Below are 19,142 nucleotides of genomic sequence, written 5' to 3'. Positions count from 1 at the left end.
TTTCTGTGGTATATGTCCAGCCAGGGAGAGTCTGGCCTGGAAGTGAATTTAAGCTGAAGTGTCTGAAGTGACCTGTGTGGCAAACAGCTCTGGTTCATTTTTTGATAACTGATCTTTTTGCTGCGTTTGACATGTTCTAGGGAAAAAGTTTGGAAGCTGGTGCCTTATACCAGGTATCAGAAGTGGGAGGAGGTATGTGTTAGAGTGGAGAGTATTAATCTGGATTTGGTTACTCTCTCTCAACCTATTTCAGGAGTAGCTCAGAGGAAGCTTGCCTCCTGGGAGTTCTGTCCAGGAAACTAAATGCTGAGCTCTAGGAACATTATTTTCATTAATCACTGGACATACAGAATTCCACTGTGCTGTGTAGCTCACAGGCTTAAGAATATCTCTTAATGATAAATGAGGTTTCTGGTTACTATTTCTAGACAGAGTATTTCTTCAAGTTTTATGCTGTAATACTTGCTCCCTCCAATCCTGTTCTGCAAGAAATAGTCCTGTGACCAACCCAAATGTAAGAGCTTGTTTCTTCTGTTGCTTGCAGTACTAAATTTTGAGGAGAGAAAACTGACAGCACCAGCATGTCTGAAATAATACTACCTAAACTTGGCTGAAAAACTGTAAAGTGTTCAAGAGCACAGTCATTGCAGACATTAGCAGGGGATAGCTGGGAGGATATATAAAAGTAGCTAATTTGACCATGATATCTGATATGATCCTGGAATAGCATCTGTTTGCAGGGGGTCATACACAGGTGCTGCAACAGCCTGCAGTGGGTACCTGTCCATAAGCATTTCAACACTGATTTGTCAAGCAACCTGTCACATCAGTGCTCAACATTAGCTGTAGCTCTTCTCTTATGTTTCACTCGACAAAGTTTGTGTCCCCCACTGACTGCAGGTAAAAACAGAATGGCTGGAACAAGAAATAGTGCATTAAAGTGAAAAACCAAACCAAAAAAGGGTTTTTAGGACTTGGGGCAGGGGAAATAACTTCCCTGAAAATAGCAAAGGGAACTGAAGCAAATAGGCAGTAGTTGTGGAGGAGAACATACTTTATTTTACTCTCACTTAGAGTGCATTCATGAGGGAATTAAAAATCCAGTAAGCAGCTAATGTTCTCCAAAGAAGGTTCATTTGTTTGGAGTGATCGTGAGTCTTCCAGGCTCTGAGATAATGGAGACCTGCAGGCTGGCTTTGGAAGTCTTCCTTCATCAGAAGACACTCAGAAGTAGCCTTCTGTCTCCGTGTTCAATACCCCTCTCTGCAGTCCCATTGTAGGCAACAGACTATGATAAGTAGATACAGAAGCAGTTCTCTAAATGGTGTATTTCTTGTCAGTAGCTAATTTTGTTCCCTGTCCTGGCCCCTACAGAGATGTCATCTCCCTCCCTGAAGACTGGTGCATACGTCCTCATCGGTGTTGGGGCTCTCACCATGCTGATGGGGTTCCTGGGCTGTCTTGGAGCAGTCAATGAAATCCGATGTCTCTTGGGTCTGGTGAGAGAATTCATGCTGTGTTTTAGATCCACCCTTTAATATCTGTTCTGCAAAATGCCTGTTGGATTGTAGCTGGGGCTCAGGTCTCTTGGCGTCGGTACTTCTGCTAGGTCAGCTTAGACCCAATTCTTAATTTGCACCCGTTAAATTCTCCAGCAGTCAACAGTGTGGTTCCTCTGACATTACTGATGATGAACTAATAACTCTACAAAATGAGAGAGGATGTCACTGACACTTTCTGCAGACACTGCAAACTGAGGAGAGAGATCCCAGGTGACCCTGTACTTCATACCCCCACCCTGACTTCCCAGTTGGCATTCTGCTCTCAATGGTGCAAGGACAAGTGTCAAGGACAGTGAGAGAGAAGAGGAAGAGTGACAGTGTCCTGCTGTGCTGCAAAGTTCAGCTTCTGTGGAAAGTGCAAGAGTTGAAAGAAACTCGACTAGGAATGTCCTGTATGTCAGGAGCTCTCTTCAGACTGTTCATCTATAGGAAATTTTCTGGCTCTGATGGATGAGGTGACATTAGCTTTGTACACCTCAGCATGCTACTTCTCCTCCTTGTTCAGAGCACATTGTGTGTCCTTGCACTAGGAACATCTCGTAATGTAATGGTAGAAGCTGCCACTGTTTAAGGAAAGTTTGACATCTGAGGTTACTTTTAAAAAGCAGTTTGGTGGTGAATCTTAAGTTTAGATCCTCCATCAAATTAAATAGCATTCTTTAAAAAGGTAATTGACTTATACTTTATTTATTTATTTATTTTTTAAGTTAGGTTTGTGAAATTGACTTTTCTTGCTATGGAGGCTTAGAGTAGGCAGAGTCCAACCTATTGAGGTCGGAGTGGACTGGGAATAGGGTTGAGGATGGGAGAGGGAGTCCCAGCTGGAATGACACACGCAGGGTGCTTGTAAACCCTCTCCCTCCTGAAGTCTTCCTGTTGAAGTGAACTAATCTGATGTAGATGCTTGTACTTAAGCCTTTTACTGGGGAGAGTGTTGTTGACGGCAGAGCTTGTCTTGCAGGCAAAGGTGTTGGCTCAGCGTTGTGACTTCTTTTGTACAGGAGATCTTAGTAGAACTTGTGCTATTATGTACAGACCTTTCTAAAGGCTGATAGTGGTCATTTATTCTCTTTTATTTCCAGTACTTCACCTGCCTGATGGTAATCCTTATAACTCAAGTTGCTGCTGGACTGGTCATCTACTTCCAGAAAGAAACGGTAAGTGTTTCTTACCGTGCATATCTTTCTCAGTCTTGATTTGGGGGGACAGGAGACACCTGGAAATTCTTTCTTCCAAACCAGGCTATACCATTAGCAGGCATAACTGGATTCTCCTTTCCTCTACCCTATCTCAGCAGCTCTGCTGTACAGTTTGCTGCTTCTGTATCTGCCAGCCTCAGTCGTGCTGCTTTCTGAAGCATTATGAAGCTCTGTTTGGAATACAGGCTTTACTTTTGGGTAGTGGGAACAATAAAAAGAAATTTTTGAAAGGCGTTTGACCACACCTCCTCTTAATCCTGATGCAGACTACTGTTTGGGCATGTAGTAGCAGTGATTACTACCATGTCCCCATCACTGGTGTCTTGAGGGGTTACAAGACTGAGTGGTTGCTTTTCTAACTGGCTTCCCTCCTTGTGTCATCTTGTTCTGCCCTTTTGCATCTGTATGTAAAACTCTCCTTGAAAGAGCCGTCCTCTTTCCCCAAGAGCAAACCTGAGTGTCTGACAGTTCCTGTACTACAGTTTGAGCTTAAAGCCAAGTAGTTTAACATTTTGAAGTGGATCTTTTTGTCAGGAATGCAGTTTCACAGTGTGTGCTTCTGAAGCTCCGATAGGCTTAGTAGTGTAAAGGGAATAACTTTTGAGCCACTTAAGTGCATTGCAACAGCCAGTCCTGGCTATAGGTTCCCTGGCCAGGGCAGTGCCCAGTCAGGCCTCCAGCTGTTTGACAGCTAAACTGGGAGCCACAGTCACACAATAGGAGCAAGTTTATAACTGTGAGTTCCCTGCTGGCTTCTCCCCTGGTATGCAGGTTTCTAGTACCAGTTATGGGTAACCTTGTCCTTTGCCACATAACTGTATGTCTATACCACTGCATGGCTGCGCTTGCTTCTCCTAAGCCAACCCTCCTGCTAGGTGGTTACAGAAATCAGGTGGCTGAGGAAGTTATGGATGGGGCCTGGTGGTGAAGTTTGAGGGCAGAGGGAAGGTGCCTGGCCCGGGTGTAGCTGATAAGAGCTTTGTACAAGTGGCTGTGGTGACTGTGAGCAGCTGTTGGCTGGGTTCCTTGCCAAATGTGGTGTGAATTTAGCTTGCTCTCTGGGCTGGCTGGAGCTGAAGGAGAAACTGAAACATTGGCTAGCTGGTGGGTAAAATTACAGCTTTAAACAAGCTGCTGATTCTCAACAGCTCTGACTAATGCAGAGGAGGAGGTGTGGGGATGGGTATTCCCCTGTGATGGGGAAATGTGACTTTTCAGACCATGAAATTCCGTACCTGCTTTGGTATTTCTCCTCCAGCTGTCACTCTAGAAAACTGCAGCTTTAGAGCTGTAGCTCTTCATTTGAACCTCAGATCAGGGAAAGAGTAAAAGTGCTGGGGGTTATTCTGCACAGCCCTTGGAGCCAGCGTGACTGAGATCATCGCTTGTACAAATCTAGCAGAATGGCAGGGGAAGCTGGGCTTTGAACAGATGTTCCTGTTCAGTCCTCAGTGAATAAAACTTATTGGAAGCTTAATGGAAGCTCTTCCAGAGCCCTTCCATTTCAGGGATCGTCTGAAGTACCTGCCTAGAGCACTAAGAAAAGCTGTTTCAGGAAGGTCTTGGCTGAAACCTCCCACACACTGGTTTGTGGCTGCGCTTCAGTGATGTTAAGTGTGTTGCTCTGCTTCACCTGATGTATGTCATCCCAGGGCAGCTTGGAGCACAGTGAAGCAAACTGAAAACTGCTCAAGATCCAGTCCTTAGATGTCTATTGTGTTCTTCGTGTTTATTTCTTTCTGACTTCAGGAACTTGGTTAGATATGAAACAAGGAATAACAAGAGTGGAGGAAAGGATCTTGGATCCAGAATGTAGCAAGGTGATACTTGCTCCTCCACTTCTTGTAACACTTCTTGTAACTGAAGTATTTATTTCTGCACTGCAGGGGAGTAGACAGGATTATTGTTATATTCCTCTCTACCTGCCCTTTTCTTGATTAGTAGCTACTGAACAGATTAACTTTTTTTTTTTTCTTGGATTATCTGTTGCTTTTCAGTGTAAAAATCCTTCCACACCCCTAACACATGGAAGGATGCTGAAGTCAAGTTAGTTTAACTGTAAAAGGCTGAGTCTGACAGGAAAGCTGCTGCTTTGCATCCCCCATGGGCATTGCTAGAGGAATACCCCTTCAGGCTGGAATTGCCCAGTACTACTGGCAGGATGTTGATGCAACATCAATTTCCCTGCATGTGTTGGTGACTAAAACTATGTGGTGGGGTGGGTTTTTTAAGGGACAACAGAATAGTAATGTCACAAATATTGCTAATGGCATTCTGCTTTCTGAGCTGGATGTTGCTGCTCACCTGCATCTAGTGGATCACAAGCTCCTAAACATGCGAGAGCCTGGGCAAGGTCTCTCTTGGCCTAGTTCAGAGTCCTCTGCAGCTTGGCTCTAAATGCCTTGAGCAAAGGAGAGCAGTGGTCTTTTGGGAATTGCCCTACTTGCTAGCTATTGTTTGCAGCAAACAGGCCTGGATGGCAGGCAGTGACTTGCCTGAGGCTGTGGACTGTGCATTAGTTTCAGAATCTGAAGTGACTAGGGGGGTGGTCAAAGTCCCCTCCTGTTTTTTTGAGCCTATTTTTATGTGCAGGCTAGGTGCTAATAAGTGCTGGGGGAAGGATCTAGTTTGAGTCTTGGACAGAGAGACAGGATAGATGACTGACAGCGTCTGACAGAGGAAGAAACCTGCATGATTCATTCTGTGATCGAGACTGGAATCAAACACTTGTGCTTTTGCCTCTGGTGTCCAGTTTTCCCTAGCTCTCTCTTCAGCAAGCCTATGTGAAGGGGAGACTGACAGCCCTGCTGCTTTATGGCAGTGATCCGTGGCTTTGGTGCCCAGGCTTTGAATGCCTCCTGACACCAGGCTAGCTATGGCCGGGAAGCAGCAGGAGCCCAGAAAGCAAGGGTAGCCATTTCTTGGAGCAGTCATGCTGCACGCAGCACTGAGTCCTGACAAGCCTTAAATGGGTGAAGATGATGAGGATGTTGAAAGCCTGCCTAAGCATTCAATATGCCTTTTTAGCTTGTTGCACTTTCAGTTTTCCTCTGCCAAGTGCGGAAGGGTGATCAGCTGCAGGTGCGTGTGTTTCCCCTTTGGGCTGCTCTGTCTGTTAAACCCGTGAACAAGCTGCCTGTCTGTGTGCTTTCCAGAGCTGTGCTATTGTTTATGTAACATTCCCTCTTTCTCAGATTACTTTCTGAAACACATAAGAATGCCTGAGTTTTTCTTTAACTGAAATGCCTCACTTTTGGAAAACAAGCTGTTTGTAAGACTTCTTGTATGTTCTTGTGTAAGAATAGAGGAAGAGCAGAGATACAGCTTTCCTATGCAGCTGTGACTGGGGACATCTAGTTCAGGCCCTGTCTCTTCTTGGGGTGGGATACTGGGATGGAGAGCAGAGGCGCTGCCTGGAATTCTTGCAGAAGCGACCCTAGGCTCTGTCTGGCCTAAATAGCTAAGGGGCTAGACGGGCCCAGGGTAGGACAGCAAACCCAACTCTCCTTGCCTCACTCTGTGCATGCGGAGCAGCAGTGTGTGGGGGTGTTGAGGGTGGGAACTCAGAGGTTCAGTAACTGATAAGGCTTATGGCAGCAGCCAAGGCCAATCTCATTAGTGAGAACCAGGTCAGATTGCCTTGATTGGAAAGGAAGGAAAAGAGGAAGTGAAGTAATTAAAAGGGGAAGAGCTAGACATCATGAGAAGAAAGATCATGCAGCTCCCGTTGTCTGACCTGACTTAACTGATTCCAGTAAGCTGAGCTGCAGTTTTCCTAGGAAGAAGTATTACTGATGTAGATAAGCTTCTCTCTAACAGTAAGCACTGCATCCTCTTGCTGGGTGTCCCTGGGTTTGCCGTGGTCATTTGTGATGTTTAACAGTAGAAGGAAAGGGAAAAACTGTCACTTACACTGATCTGAAATATGCTGTAGCAGCACAGACGAAAAGGTAGTACATGGGATGGGATCATCCTACTGCTCAGGCTGATATAACTGTATCCCGTCCCTCAAGCAGTCTAAGGACACTTACTCTAGCTTTTTGTGATCTGCATCTGTCCTCAGCAATAACAGATGTCTTCAGGTACAGGCTGGCTGAGAAGAGCTTCAGAAGGAGGGTGGGAGGAAGAAAGTCAAGGAATCTGCTGGGTGGTAGGTTACACCTCTCATCAAACTGAAAGGTGTTGTAAATATCTCTGGATAAGGAATTGGGGTGAAGGCATGATTTGATACACCTGAGATTTGTGATAAGACTGTTAATGAGCAGTTTAGATAGTTGTAGTACTTCCTGTCTTAATATAGAAGCAGCAGTTGTAGGAGTCTGGGGAGAGGCAGATCAATGCCTTGTGAAAAGGGGAAATTTCCACCAACTGTATGTCAGAAAACCCAGCTGCGTACAGGAGCAGAGTGACTCATGCCTTCCTTGAGCAGTGGAGATGAACTGCAGTGACAGATTCTGGACTGGAGTCTTGCTTGCAGTGCAAGGCTAGAAATATATTACCTGTGAATACTAAAGGCAAGGTTGTCCTTCAGCTTCCACTTACCTTTTACCTCTGTCTTGTCTTGGGCAGGCAGCAGTTATTCAGCCTGTGTCTTACTAGGATAACCGTACCTAGTTCTGTTGCCTTATTGCTCATCAGGTTTGTAGCCCTTCTTTGTTTCTGGGCAAGGACTTGCTGGGAAGTACCAGTGCTTTGGCTGTTGTGTTGCATAGCAAAGCTGCTGTTGGCCTTCCCCTCAAGACTAAGGCTGTACACATCACCTTATCTGTACTTGTTACTTTTGGCAGTTAGCTTTTTTTGAGTGACCAAAGCTGCATATAACACTTCTGAAGAGATATAGTTTGTGCTTTGTACAATTGTTTTACTGTTTTCCTGCCTCTCCTGGAAGGATTTTCCTGATGCATTCTAAGACTGTTTCTCTTCTGACTCTAGACCCCTGAAGCCTATAGGGTTGTCTGTTTGTTTTGTGGTCACCAAGCATCCCATTTTTCTGTGGTATATCTCCAGTTGTTCTCCATACATTATAACGCTTATTTCCCTTTCTGTTCTGTCTTAAGAGGATGCATGATAGCTTGGTCTGATGTCTGAACTTCTGTATGCATCGTGTGCTTCCCATCAAAGCTATAACAAGCATAATGCTCTACTCCGTAAGCAAAGGAACTTATTCCAAGCCTTAATTTCTGAGGAACCTGAGTAACAGTCTCCCATATGCTTGAGAAGAAACAGATTGATGGAGGAAACAGGGATCTAAAATCAACTCGTTTTATCTAGAATAACTTCCCTCTTACATAAAAGCTGGCCATGCAATGTTGAAAGCTAGGGTGGATTTGTAGTCTTTACTTCTGCCTGGAAAAAAGTTTTCTTAGCAAGAAATGCCACTTGGTCATCATAGTGGGATTTTATCTTGGTAAACCCATTTCACCCTGTTGATCGTCTTTATTGCCTCTTTTCAAAAGCATAGACAAGACTGCAGAGTAAGGTATTTCAAGGTCAGTCTAGGGATTTGTTACTACTTGGTTGGTTTTTTTTTCCTTTAAGCATTGTTTTATGTGCCCATTAAATGCTTACTTTCCAATTATTTTAATACTGGTTCTATGTGTCTCTTTGCTGCAACTTAAAAATAACTGTATTGTGGGAGTGTGATAGCCTAAGCACCTATTACGGTTTCCTTCAGATCCTTTGGAAGAAGGCTAACCAGAAGCTACTGCCCATTCCACTTTTTTGTCAGTGCTTGTAAACTCTATCTGCAGTTTTTGTCTTTGCTCTAACATCATTCACTGGAGCTAGAGCAAAGCAAAATGCTTTGACATCTGTAATGATGAGTCCATGTTTTTTTGTTTGTTTGTTTGTTTTCCACTGTGGGGGTGTGGATCCACAGCAGGACTAACACAGGTGATAGGGAGGGATGTTAGGTACCCTAAACCCCAAAGTTTACAAGGAATTGACTAATCTAAGTCTCCTGCCTTTTTTTCCTTGCCAGCTGAAAGAAGAGTTATCCCACATAGTTGGAAGTCTGATTGAAAATTATGACCCTTTGAATGATGATGAGAGGAACTTGCAAGATGCATGGGACTATGTGCAGATCCAGGTGAGTCATGGGGCAAGAGGCAGATGATGCTATTTGTCAGTGGGTAAATGGCCTTTAAAACGAGGCTGAGGACAGGGAAACAGATATTGCCAGAGACAATCCTACAGCACATTGATCTAGCTGGTCTGTGAAGTTCCATGTGAGGTTTGGTGCCTGCATGCTAGAAAACTGCCTTGCTTGCTATTACTGGGTAAGACCTGGAACCATTCCTGCATGCTGGTTGTTAAGACTAGCTAGTATTGGCTGCATAGCCTAATCTATCTGGCCTGTCAAACGGCACTGCAACGCTTCTCTTTGTCTCCAGGGCCTCCAGAATACTAGCATGTGTGGAAGCCACACTGTGTACTACTTTTGTAGCAAGTAAAGTCCCTAGCTTATTGCCAGGCAAGTCAGCAGCACTACCTCCCTTACTACTTGGTGCATGTTGCTTGTTTATTGTGATGGCTCTTCTGCAAGTGTCAGCGTTCTTGGGAGTCATCCAACCTCCCATAGTTTCTGTTTTACCATCAGGGTCAGCGCTTGAGCAACTAGGTCAGTGTTCAGGCACACTGGAGTCAGGATAGCTGGTTATTGCCAAACCACAAGCTTGAGAGCTGGCTGTTGTGGTTAAATACATGCCTAGCATGGGACTGATGTGTAGTAAGTACAAGTAATAGCATTTTTCTTCTGTCTGTTCCTCGTTCTGCAAAACACTGACCAGCAGTATTTCCTCTCCTTGGAGGTACAATGATTTATTTATGTTTAACACTGTAGTTGCATCTTCTTGCTAGTGGACTCAAGAGAAGGTGCTGAGTCTACTCTGGATATAGGATCCTGCTTGAGCCCTTCTTTTATGTAGGAACAGAAGGTGGTGGTTTTGTAGAGGTGGAGAAGTTGAGTGTTAGGAGCCTAATTCCTCTCATACGCTTAAGAGGTAGTGTTTGAAAGGGAGTGGGTGTTCCGTAGACTGGTTTTGGAGTTAATCCAAACCTCTGAGGCAGAGGTAGTTCCCTCTAGAGGCTTATTTGGAAACTAAATGCTTGTCCTGATGTGGGTGTTCAGCTGTTTGTACCTCCGTTCCCATGTCTGTTACGTCAGACTGAAGTGTTAATTTTCCTTTCTGAGCAGAGAGGGATTTCCCTAAACTTCCACCTTAAGTTTGATAGCCTTTCTGCTCTGTATCACCATGCAAGCACCGGGATCCATGCTTAAGATAAGCTCTCTATCTTTGCTGGACTTCCCGATGTGCTTTCTTCTGCAGCAACTGCAGTTTTATCATGTGATTGTACAGGAATGTAAATGTTTCTTTGGATGGAAAATTTCCCTCATCCCATTCTCTAGCCAGTCCCAGCTGCAGCCAGATGGGTGCAAACTCCTCGTGGCTCGCTGGGGCTCGGTGGCATGTTGACGCCATCGTGCGGTGGCTGCTGGTGTCCCTCGGGGGCCACAGCTAAGATAAGTGGTACCTTCCAGTTGGGAACCAGAAAATGAAAAGCTCCTGCTTGATTCTGCTCAAAAAAATGTGTGCTACACAGAGAAAAAATAAAGCTTTAGCATTGAAACCTATGGAATGGCATTGCTAGTGGAAGACTAGGTAGGAATCCTTTCGAGGTGTCTTTGAATACACATGATGTCTTGTCAATGCATAAATCTCTTGCCTGCCTTGCTTCTCCCTCACCAAATCAATCTGCTGACAATGAACTGGAGGGACTGAAAAAAGTTTTTCATACATGTCACACAGGACAACTGCCCTCCTCCGTCTTCACCCACCAGCAACATCTGTTTTGCACTTTTACTTCTGTTTAGCATTGTCACCTGGAGATAAGATGAGGTTTGCTAGTATTTAGTCTGCAAAAATTAATCAAAATTCCTCTCTGTAGAATTGATGTGTAGCTGCATGGCTTGCTGAAATCTGAGTATCTAGGCCTCGTGCAGTAAGGCTTGTGAAGGATTCATATTCTAGCGTGTCGGTGTGCTAGAACTTTATGGATGGACTGTGCATGCTAGTCTGCTATGCTCAAAGTCTGCTAGGAGTGGCCCTTTAACTTTTGTTTTGCTAGCAGGGTGATTCTTTGGTAGGAAATAACACCCCTGTTTTCTGGACAGCCCTATGTGTAGGTTGTCATGTGGTAACCAGGGTGATGTTCTAATGTAACTAGTTCATGCAAACTGTATGGCCTGACTGTTGTTACATGGAGAGCTCCTGTGCACTTCTACCTCCACTGCCTGCTTATTTTCATGTGCAGTATGTTACCAGTGCAAAGTCTAAGACCATTATGATCTCTCTGCTTATTAGATTGCCTGCTGTGGCTGGACCGGAGCAAAGGACTGGGAGAATAATGAGATTCTTATCAACCGAAGCATGACTGAGTATCCCTGCTCCTGCTCCAATAGCTCCAAGGACTTTCAGGTAGATAGTGGTTTCTGTAAACTGGATGTCCCTGTCAACGGCACTGCAACGTATGCTGACTGGCCTGTTCATGAGCAGGTGAGTGGCTATGTCTGGGCCCAGTAAAGCTTCCACTGAAGTTGCCTTCTTTTGTTCCTCTGGGGATTACTTAGAGCACTTTTTTCATGTCAGTATTGCTTGAAGTATCTGTGGAAATTGGCGCAAGAGGGGACACAGATCCTCCCATTTTCTGCTAAAGCTACTGCAAAGCTCAATACAGCATGTAACTAGGATAATCTCTACATGCACAAGGACATGTGTTAGGGATCTTCAGTCTTGAGATACTTTAGATTCGTGTTTCTTTCCCTTGTGACCGTGTTTTCTCCACAGGGATGTATGGATGGTGTAGAGAAGTGGTTGAAGGACAACCTTGGTGTCATTCTTGGGGTCTGCACTGGTGTTGCTGTTGTAGAGGTAAGTCACTCCCTGATGTGAACCTATACTATCTTACTATGCAGAATCTTTAAAAGGCAAAGCTATTTTTTTTCAAGTAATAGACACCTAGTTTAATGGCAGCGCAGTTCTAGCTCTTGGTTGTATCTACCTGGAGCTTTGAACTGCTGCTTTCACTGGCTAGATTAAAAATTGAACAAAGCCCTGTATACGTGTGATTCCTGCTGCTGTGTCTGATGCTTGGCAATTCACGGCATGTGTAACCAGGAAGAATGAGACAAGCAGCATTCCACTAGTGAAATCCCACTTGTTGCTCTCTGGAATCTTTGTTTTTCTTTTTGCAGCAAAACATTTTTGTCATCCCAATTATTGCATTTTCCTTGCACTGAGGACCAACTCTGTTCACCTCTGAAGTGTCATTAAAAGGAGACCAAAGTATTTTGCTCACTTGTATCATCCTTTCTTCCTACCTTATTACCTGTCTAGTTGCTGATTTTGTTCCCATTTTTTCTTACTCATTCCAGCTGCTGGGGATGATACTGTCCATTTCGCTCTGCAAAAATATACACAGCGAAGACTACACCAAAGTGCCCAAGTCTTGAGTTGGCTGACTCCAGAGCTACAGCACCACAGAGAAAGGAGCAAAAAGAACATTCCTGCCTCATACCCAGACTGTCCAACCATTGACCATTATTCCTGTGACATCCCATTTCTGATACCACTCTGCTAAGAACTGTTAGAGTTGCAATACAGCCTGATCTTCTGGCAATAGGGCCCTTGGGCCACCTGCATCCTGCATCTGGATTATTTCTACTTCAAGAAACAGAACTTAACTGTCTTGTGTTACATGAGACACCTATTAACCTGAGGGGACAATGCTTTTGCTGCCTGCTCCATGTTAAACAGTACTATTCATATCTCCATTCTACAACCCACTGGGCCTAACATACAATAACTCCTCTCCTCTCATTCTCCTCCCACACATCTTTCTCCCTAACTCCAGAAGTCCCATCTCCTTGTCTCATGAGCCAGGATTGCTGTTGAGATTCCAGTGCTTTGGTAGCTTCACCTGCTTCACTGACTTGTGGTGGTAACTAGCTGTGCTTTATGGGCCTTCTCCTCCCTTGCAGTTAACCTGACCAGCTCCTACTCTGTATCTTCCAGCGTAGGCGTTTCTCAGCGTTTCTCATCTGAAATACTGAGCGTTACCCTCACATTAGCTTCTCCTGCTCCTGGAGTCAGCTATGCCTTGCCTTCAGCAGAGCTCTTCCCTTTGAGCGTGATGAGAAGCCACCGGGAGGGAGCCAAGCCTAGCTATTCCTAGTGTGGCCTGGCAGATTGTGGTGGTGGTGCTGAGCTGCTTCTGGAATGGATCCCTTGGCTTCTGGATTTGCCATGTGTCTCCCACTTGCCTCTTTACCTTTTCCTTTCCCCCTAGCACTGCTTTGCTGGCTCCTGTCAGCTTGGAGGCACTTCAGAGACTGCTGCATAGTCAACTCAGCCCCAGGTTGACTCTGCTGATTGCATTTTTGGGTTGCCAACTTTTGTAGAGGTTATGATTAACTTGATTCTTCCCCTGCCCCCTTTATGAACATAAAATTTATTAGCTGTGGTTTTTAATTATGAATATGAAGGCATCTGACTAGATTGTTGACACTGTATATTGGAGATATCACTGCTACCGGTGCCCAGTTTAGGTTCTATAGTTTGGATGCAGGAATAAGTTGCTTTTATTTCAGTTGTCCGGTTTTCTGACTCCACTGCATTCTGGAGTCATGTCTGCATCCTGAGCTCTGTCTCGGGTGCAAGCACTGCAGATAAGTAGCTGTTTCTGCAGTTGTGCAGGCTGGGTGGTTTCTTTACTTAGTGGCTGGGCTGTTTGCTGCTGGCCACTGGCAGAACAGAGCAAGGAGTGATGTAGAGCAGAAGAAAGTACGAAAGGTATGGTATGTGAAAACCTGCCCCAACTTCTTAGATAAAGGAGTTGAGTGCAAATCCTCAGTCTTAAAGGTGGCTTGGCCACAACAGATTTTGTGCAGTTGCACATGCTTGCGATCACTCTGACAGCAGGAAGCTGTGTGAGAGAAGTGGATGGTCCTTGCCTGAGACCTGATACAAGGTACACAGTGAGAGAGCATTTGCCTTACAGAGGTAGTCCGAGGACTCCCTCTTGTCAGGGGTGGGGTTTGTAGGAATAACCCTAGTAGCAGTTCAAAGGGATGGCTTCACTAACTACTCAGTTTTCCTTTGGGAAAGAAGGTCAGGTCATCAGGGCCCCAGGAGTGTCCTTATCTCTGGACACAGCAGTGATTGGGGAGAGTAGATACGACTTGGCAAGTGGTTTTTATGGAGGTCTGATTAAGGCTTTGCTATTTTGAAACACCTGCACCCTCCTGCACAGATCCTTCAAGCTGACCTTTGCTATAGCAGAAGGCACCCTTTTTAGCAGTAAAGCTTGCTAGCTTTTGTAGCACAAAGTCTATTCTCTAATGTGTTCTTATTTGTAAGATTCTTGTTCAGTTACAGATGCCAATGCTGAGCAGCAAGTAAAAAGGAGCCCGTGCTTGGTTTCCTTTTTTTTTTTTTTTTTTGTCTGTTTTTAGCAATATCTTCCTACTGGAAGAAATGCATGTACAGATATAAAAGTCTAGAGGGTGAATATTTCTGTAATAAAGACTTTGCTAAAAAAAAAAATCTGCCTATGACTTGTGCATTGCAGTGGTTTCCCCTTGCTTCCTCTCCACCCTCTTCTGCTTTACATGCAAATTGCTGACCCTTTGTTCAAGGTAGCAAAAGGCCTGTCAAAAGCTGTTCTGAGGCCCATTTGTGAGATCAATGTGGACTGTGAAGTTACTGCCCAACGGAGGGAGGTGACAATTTTCCTGGGCTATGCTCTAGAGTAAACTTTGCCTTGTTTTTATGAAGTATGTTTGCCCTAGGGTGAGCTGACTGAGTGGTACTTTCTTTGAATTGCATACTGTCTCCTAAGCTAAGTGATCTCTGTATTTGAAGATGTCTTTTCAAATCTGTACAGTCTGCACTGTATGAAGTCATAAGCCTCAGGGACTAGCTCTGACAAAGTGGAAGCTTGCTACTATGCCCACAGTTTAGCTTTATCATTTTTTCCTTATCCTACTCGCCTTCAATAGGCTCCTGCCTCCAGACTGCTATTTTAAAAAAAAGTCTCGGCCCCTCCCCTGCCACTGTGAGGAGGAAAATGCTGAGGTAGCCATTTTTGTAGGTTATGCCACCACACACTGGACTTGACTGTTTGAAAAGCTCTTGAGAAGTAGATACAGCAACTGTATGAATCTTCATCCTTCCCTTAGCTAAGCAGTTGAGAAGTGGATATGAGCTGGATCTCAAAATTTTTTCAGATCCTGCTCCATGGTGATGTTCCTGGCCACTTAACATGGCTGTCCTTAGAAGGACCTATGTTAGTGCGCTAATGGAGCCTGGAGCTATTGCTTTAGGAACTAATAAGCATGACCTAAGTCCTCATACATATTTGAAGAAACAGAGTGATGTTTGCAGAGAAGGTGGTGCTTGGGTGCTACCAGCAAACACTGGTGGCAACTGGCCTGAAGTCAAGACTTCAGTTACCCTGACCAGCGGAGTGTGGAGCAGGAGGTGCTTAAATGGACCCTGGACCCACAGCAGGGTGCAGTGATCGGTCTGATCTGTGAGTACAACTTGTTCCTTTGGGCTGTCCTGCGCTGTGCTTGGGGAGAGCTTGGTTTTTGGTCATATGGGATCTCTCCGATTGGTTTCCCAGAGCACTCTGCTTTAATTCAGGTGGCAGTGCTTTCCCAGGGCCTCATGATTTAGAGGTCGATACTTCATGGCAAAGCTGTCAAACCTGGCCAGGTGGCTGCTAGGTGGGGAAGGGCACTGCTGGTTCTCCTTCAGCCTGATGGGGAGCTGGAAGCAGAAAGGAGGGAAGGTGAGGACTGCTGGGTTGTCCCCAACTGCCCGAGCTCTGTGGAAACCACTTGCCTTTGGCCACTGGAGGGAGGTGTTCCACCAAGAAAACTCGGCCCCGATGCTGCAGTATCAGCAGCATCGCCTGGTCCCCGGGGGCCGAGATGATGACACTGATCGCTTCCTTCTGCTCCTAGTTACTCCTGGCAGCAGGGTAGCTAAAATAACTTGTAATTACAAATGTATTCTCCTCGTAAACGATTTGTGCTGCATGCTTGGCATTTTTAGGGATAACTTTCCCTTCCATTTCTTGGAGCAGCACACAATTGGATATTTTGTTGCATGTCTTCCACTACTGTATATGGGTTGTGCTTGCTTCTCTGGTTTCTGCCCTAAGTAGCTCTGGAAGTTGAAGACAGCATGAAGAGCTTCTCTTGCTGCTTCTTCCCTTGTCCCCATCTTTTTCCTCTTTCCTTCCATCCTCAGTTCCTTTGTGTGTCATGGTCTGGGGGAAGGACGGGGGTAGGCACTTGATGCTTATAAACCTGATCTAAAAAAGGATTCCAGGAAGAAAGTCCTCGGACCTTCGGAGAAAAAGAAACCTGCTGCTGCTTCTTGGGCAAGCCTCCCAGCTCATATCCAGAGGTAAAGGTTTGCTGCTGGAACTAGAAATCTGAATAGCACGCAGACTCCTTGGGACTTGCAATGTTTGTCTAGTGAAACCCACAGCGCCAGCCTCTGCAGTAGCTCGCACATGGAAGCATTTTGTGTGTAACCAATAAGCTGCTATATAGCTGTCCTAGGACAATTATTAATATTACAAGAGTATTGTTGTGACCTCCCTGTGGCCTTAAGCAAGGCCCCTAGTAATGAACTGGTGATGTTCCTCATGCTGTACAATCATGAGGAACTCTGAAGCTGCTATAATTCTCCTCATGAGGTGTTTTTTTTCCTTCTGAAAAGGGAAGAGGAATTCCACTAGTTAGAGTGGGTATGTGTAAGCCTGTATAGGTTGCAATATATCTTGTTTTCTGTGATGGTTTCTGCATGGCACGTATTCAAATGTAACACCTGGCACCTGTTCTTTTTTCTCTCTCCCACGTGTGGTGGTGTGGCTGGACCCTGCCAGCTTTGCTCAGGAATTGAGGCTGAATCTGGTAGACTTCATAAAAGGTCTGATTTCTGGCTGCGGAAGGACAGGCTGTGAGTGGTGGCGTCAGACTCTGTGACTTGGTTGGGGAAGGTAAGGAACAGCAGCCACAGGGGCTTACTGCTGAAAAGCTTGAGGACCCTGGGATTCCCACAAATGCATTTTCACAGCCAGTTGCTGCCACTCAATGCCATAAATGGAGAACATACCCTCAATTATTCATGGTCTGGCTCTAACCCATTAGCCTCTGAGACTCTTGGCTCTAGCCCTGTTTTTTTATAACAAAGAATGAACCTCAGTTAGCAGCCAAGATTTCTGAACGACATCTTAAGCCAGGTTGACACTAAAAACCTGTTGGTGTGATATCTACTAACTTGGAAGTCTTCAAACACTTGTAAGCTGGCAAAAGGTGCCTAGCAGAAACTATGCTATTAGTGAACTAAAGCTATTAGTAAAATGTTGCTAGTAAAGCTTTAGCCATTATAAACAGTTTGTAGCAGGCGTGTGCTGGTACAGTGCATGCAAAATCTTGCCTTGTGGCAAGAATCGTTTCTGCCAAATATGGGAAATAACCTTCTCCTAAGTAGGTTGTGTAATCCTAGCCATACATTCTTACTTCTCATAGGTATGAATTTTCTGGTTTCTTCCTTCTAAGCTCCTAATGATATAATTGGCTAAAGGGGGTGTGTGTGCTATTTGGCTTTTGTGGGGAGGGATTAAAGGAATATTGAATGCTCTGTATCTGGAGAAAAGGTATTCTCAGTTCTCCAGGCAAAAATATTGCCCCCATTTAGAACAGGGGTTTAAGAGAAGGATAAGACTCCAAGTAGTATGTGGATGCTTTTAAGAGGCTGGAATTTGAGAGGGAAAATCCTGCTTTAGCCCCCAAGGTTGCTATTTGCACACACTTGAATTAAATTTGTCTCCAGTGTCTTCTTTCCTATATCCCTCTCGCTAATAAATATCATCATGAGGTGACTTGTCTGTCCACAACAATCCAGAGTTAAGCAGAAAATATAGAAACCTACTTCTGTAACCACAGCAGGTCCCATCTCTCAGACTCTAGAGAGCATTTCCCTTCCCTCCTATAGGCTCCAGATGTTAGTAACTGATATTCCTTCACGATGTTGCTTTGAGCAGTGGCAGCAGCTCAGGGGTTATCTCGGTATTGCTCTTTATGTGAGTGTTCACCAGGTTAGGAACTATTGGCTTACACCCATGTGAGGCCATCATGCTGCTGCTCCAGACCTGTATCAGATCTAGATCTCCTCCAAGACCCCAGATCTTCATCGTGTCACCATAGTGGCAGATCTTGTCCATTGTTCGAGTCTTGCCAGCATTACTTGCTGTTCATAACCCTAAGCCTGGTCCATGTTGTCTCTTGTTGTCCAAGCAATTTCCCTGGAAGTTCTCGGTCTGCAGTTCTTTCTGGATCTGGCTGCCCTGGCACCAGGTAACTAACTCCAAAACAACACTTGTGACAGTGCTGGACATCAGAGGAATGTGTGCCAGACTAACTTTTTCTTTGTTTTGCCTGCTTAGACTTACAGACTGGACATATGGAAGTTCTTCAGAGACAGCAAGAATCCCCGAGCATGCGATCATCTGAATTGCTTACCCAGCATGCTTCCTGGGTATTTTCTACATAGCGCTTCTGGAAACTATTTAGGATTTACTAGGGTGGAAATGTGAGGTCCTGTCAAGACCATGTTATAGTACAGGCATGTGCTTTGGGCACTGAACTTGCAAAATGATGTCAGAATAGTATAACTCATGCAGTGCTGTCTGCAGATAGCCTGGAACAATAACCCAGCAGAGAGCAGACTTTTAATTTTGGCAGAGGTTGTTTCACAATGCTCTTAAGTATTTGAAAATAAGTTGTCCTTTTAATACTATGTTGTAATTAACTCTGGTTAGCACTGGTTGGGAATTCTTTTGGCAAAACAGTTTATCCCTAGAGGGTGTAGGTTCCTATAAAACAGTGTGTTTTGTTTATGGGGCTTTTTCTTCTGCTTGAACAGGACTGAAAATAATTGGATCACTTCTGATGGAGGAGTTTCTTCTGCTTTCTTAGTGGCTGCGTCATAGTAAACATTATGTAAAAGACCTGGAGTTGGACAAAATTGGATTATAAAACCATATTCTAAATATGTGACCTAACAACTGGGTGTATTGGTATTCTGAGGTGGGGTAGACTGGGGAGATAAGTACATCTTATTTTTTTATTCCATGTGAATAGTCATGAGTGATGGCTGCATCTGAAGTAAATTTTTTGCCTTTAAATCTGCATCTCTTAAGATTTGAGGGTTCAAGAAAAAAAAAAAAAAGACAGGGAGGGCAGGGGGAAGAACCCAAAGCCAACCAAAAAGAATAAACTATCCAAGATACCACTGTCACCCCT

At 44.7% G+C, this 19,142-nt stretch overlaps 1 protein-coding gene across 1 annotated transcript in view; it reads left to right on the top strand.

The window, feature by feature from the left end:
• CD82 (CD82 molecule) overlaps nucleotides 1–13,950 on the top strand; it is a 41,335-nt gene extending 27,385 nt beyond the window's left edge. The window contains exons 4-9 of the mRNA XM_086749875.1: nucleotides 1,375–1,499; nucleotides 2,645–2,719; nucleotides 8,742–8,849; nucleotides 11,125–11,316; nucleotides 11,608–11,691; nucleotides 12,195–13,950. Coding sequence (XP_086606001.1) covers nucleotides 1,375–1,499; nucleotides 2,645–2,719; nucleotides 8,742–8,849; nucleotides 11,125–11,316; nucleotides 11,608–11,691; nucleotides 12,195–12,272 — 662 coding nt within the window. The 3' untranslated portion in view covers nucleotides 12,273–13,950. The remainder of the gene's footprint in view (nucleotides 1–1,374; nucleotides 1,500–2,644; nucleotides 2,720–8,741; nucleotides 8,850–11,124; nucleotides 11,317–11,607; nucleotides 11,692–12,194) is intronic.
• The last annotated feature ends 5,192 nt before the right edge of the window (nucleotides 13,951–19,142 follow it).

The sequence above is a fragment of the Chlamydotis macqueenii genome, chromosome 5, assembly GCF_036417535.1.
Source record: "Chlamydotis macqueenii isolate bChlMac1 chromosome 5, bChlMac1.mat, whole genome shotgun sequence".
Taxonomy (NCBI): Eukaryota; Metazoa; Chordata; class Aves; order Otidiformes; family Otididae; genus Chlamydotis; species Chlamydotis macqueenii.
The sequence above is the reverse complement of the archived record's forward strand: the minus strand, read 5'-3'. Positions and strand labels throughout refer to the sequence as shown.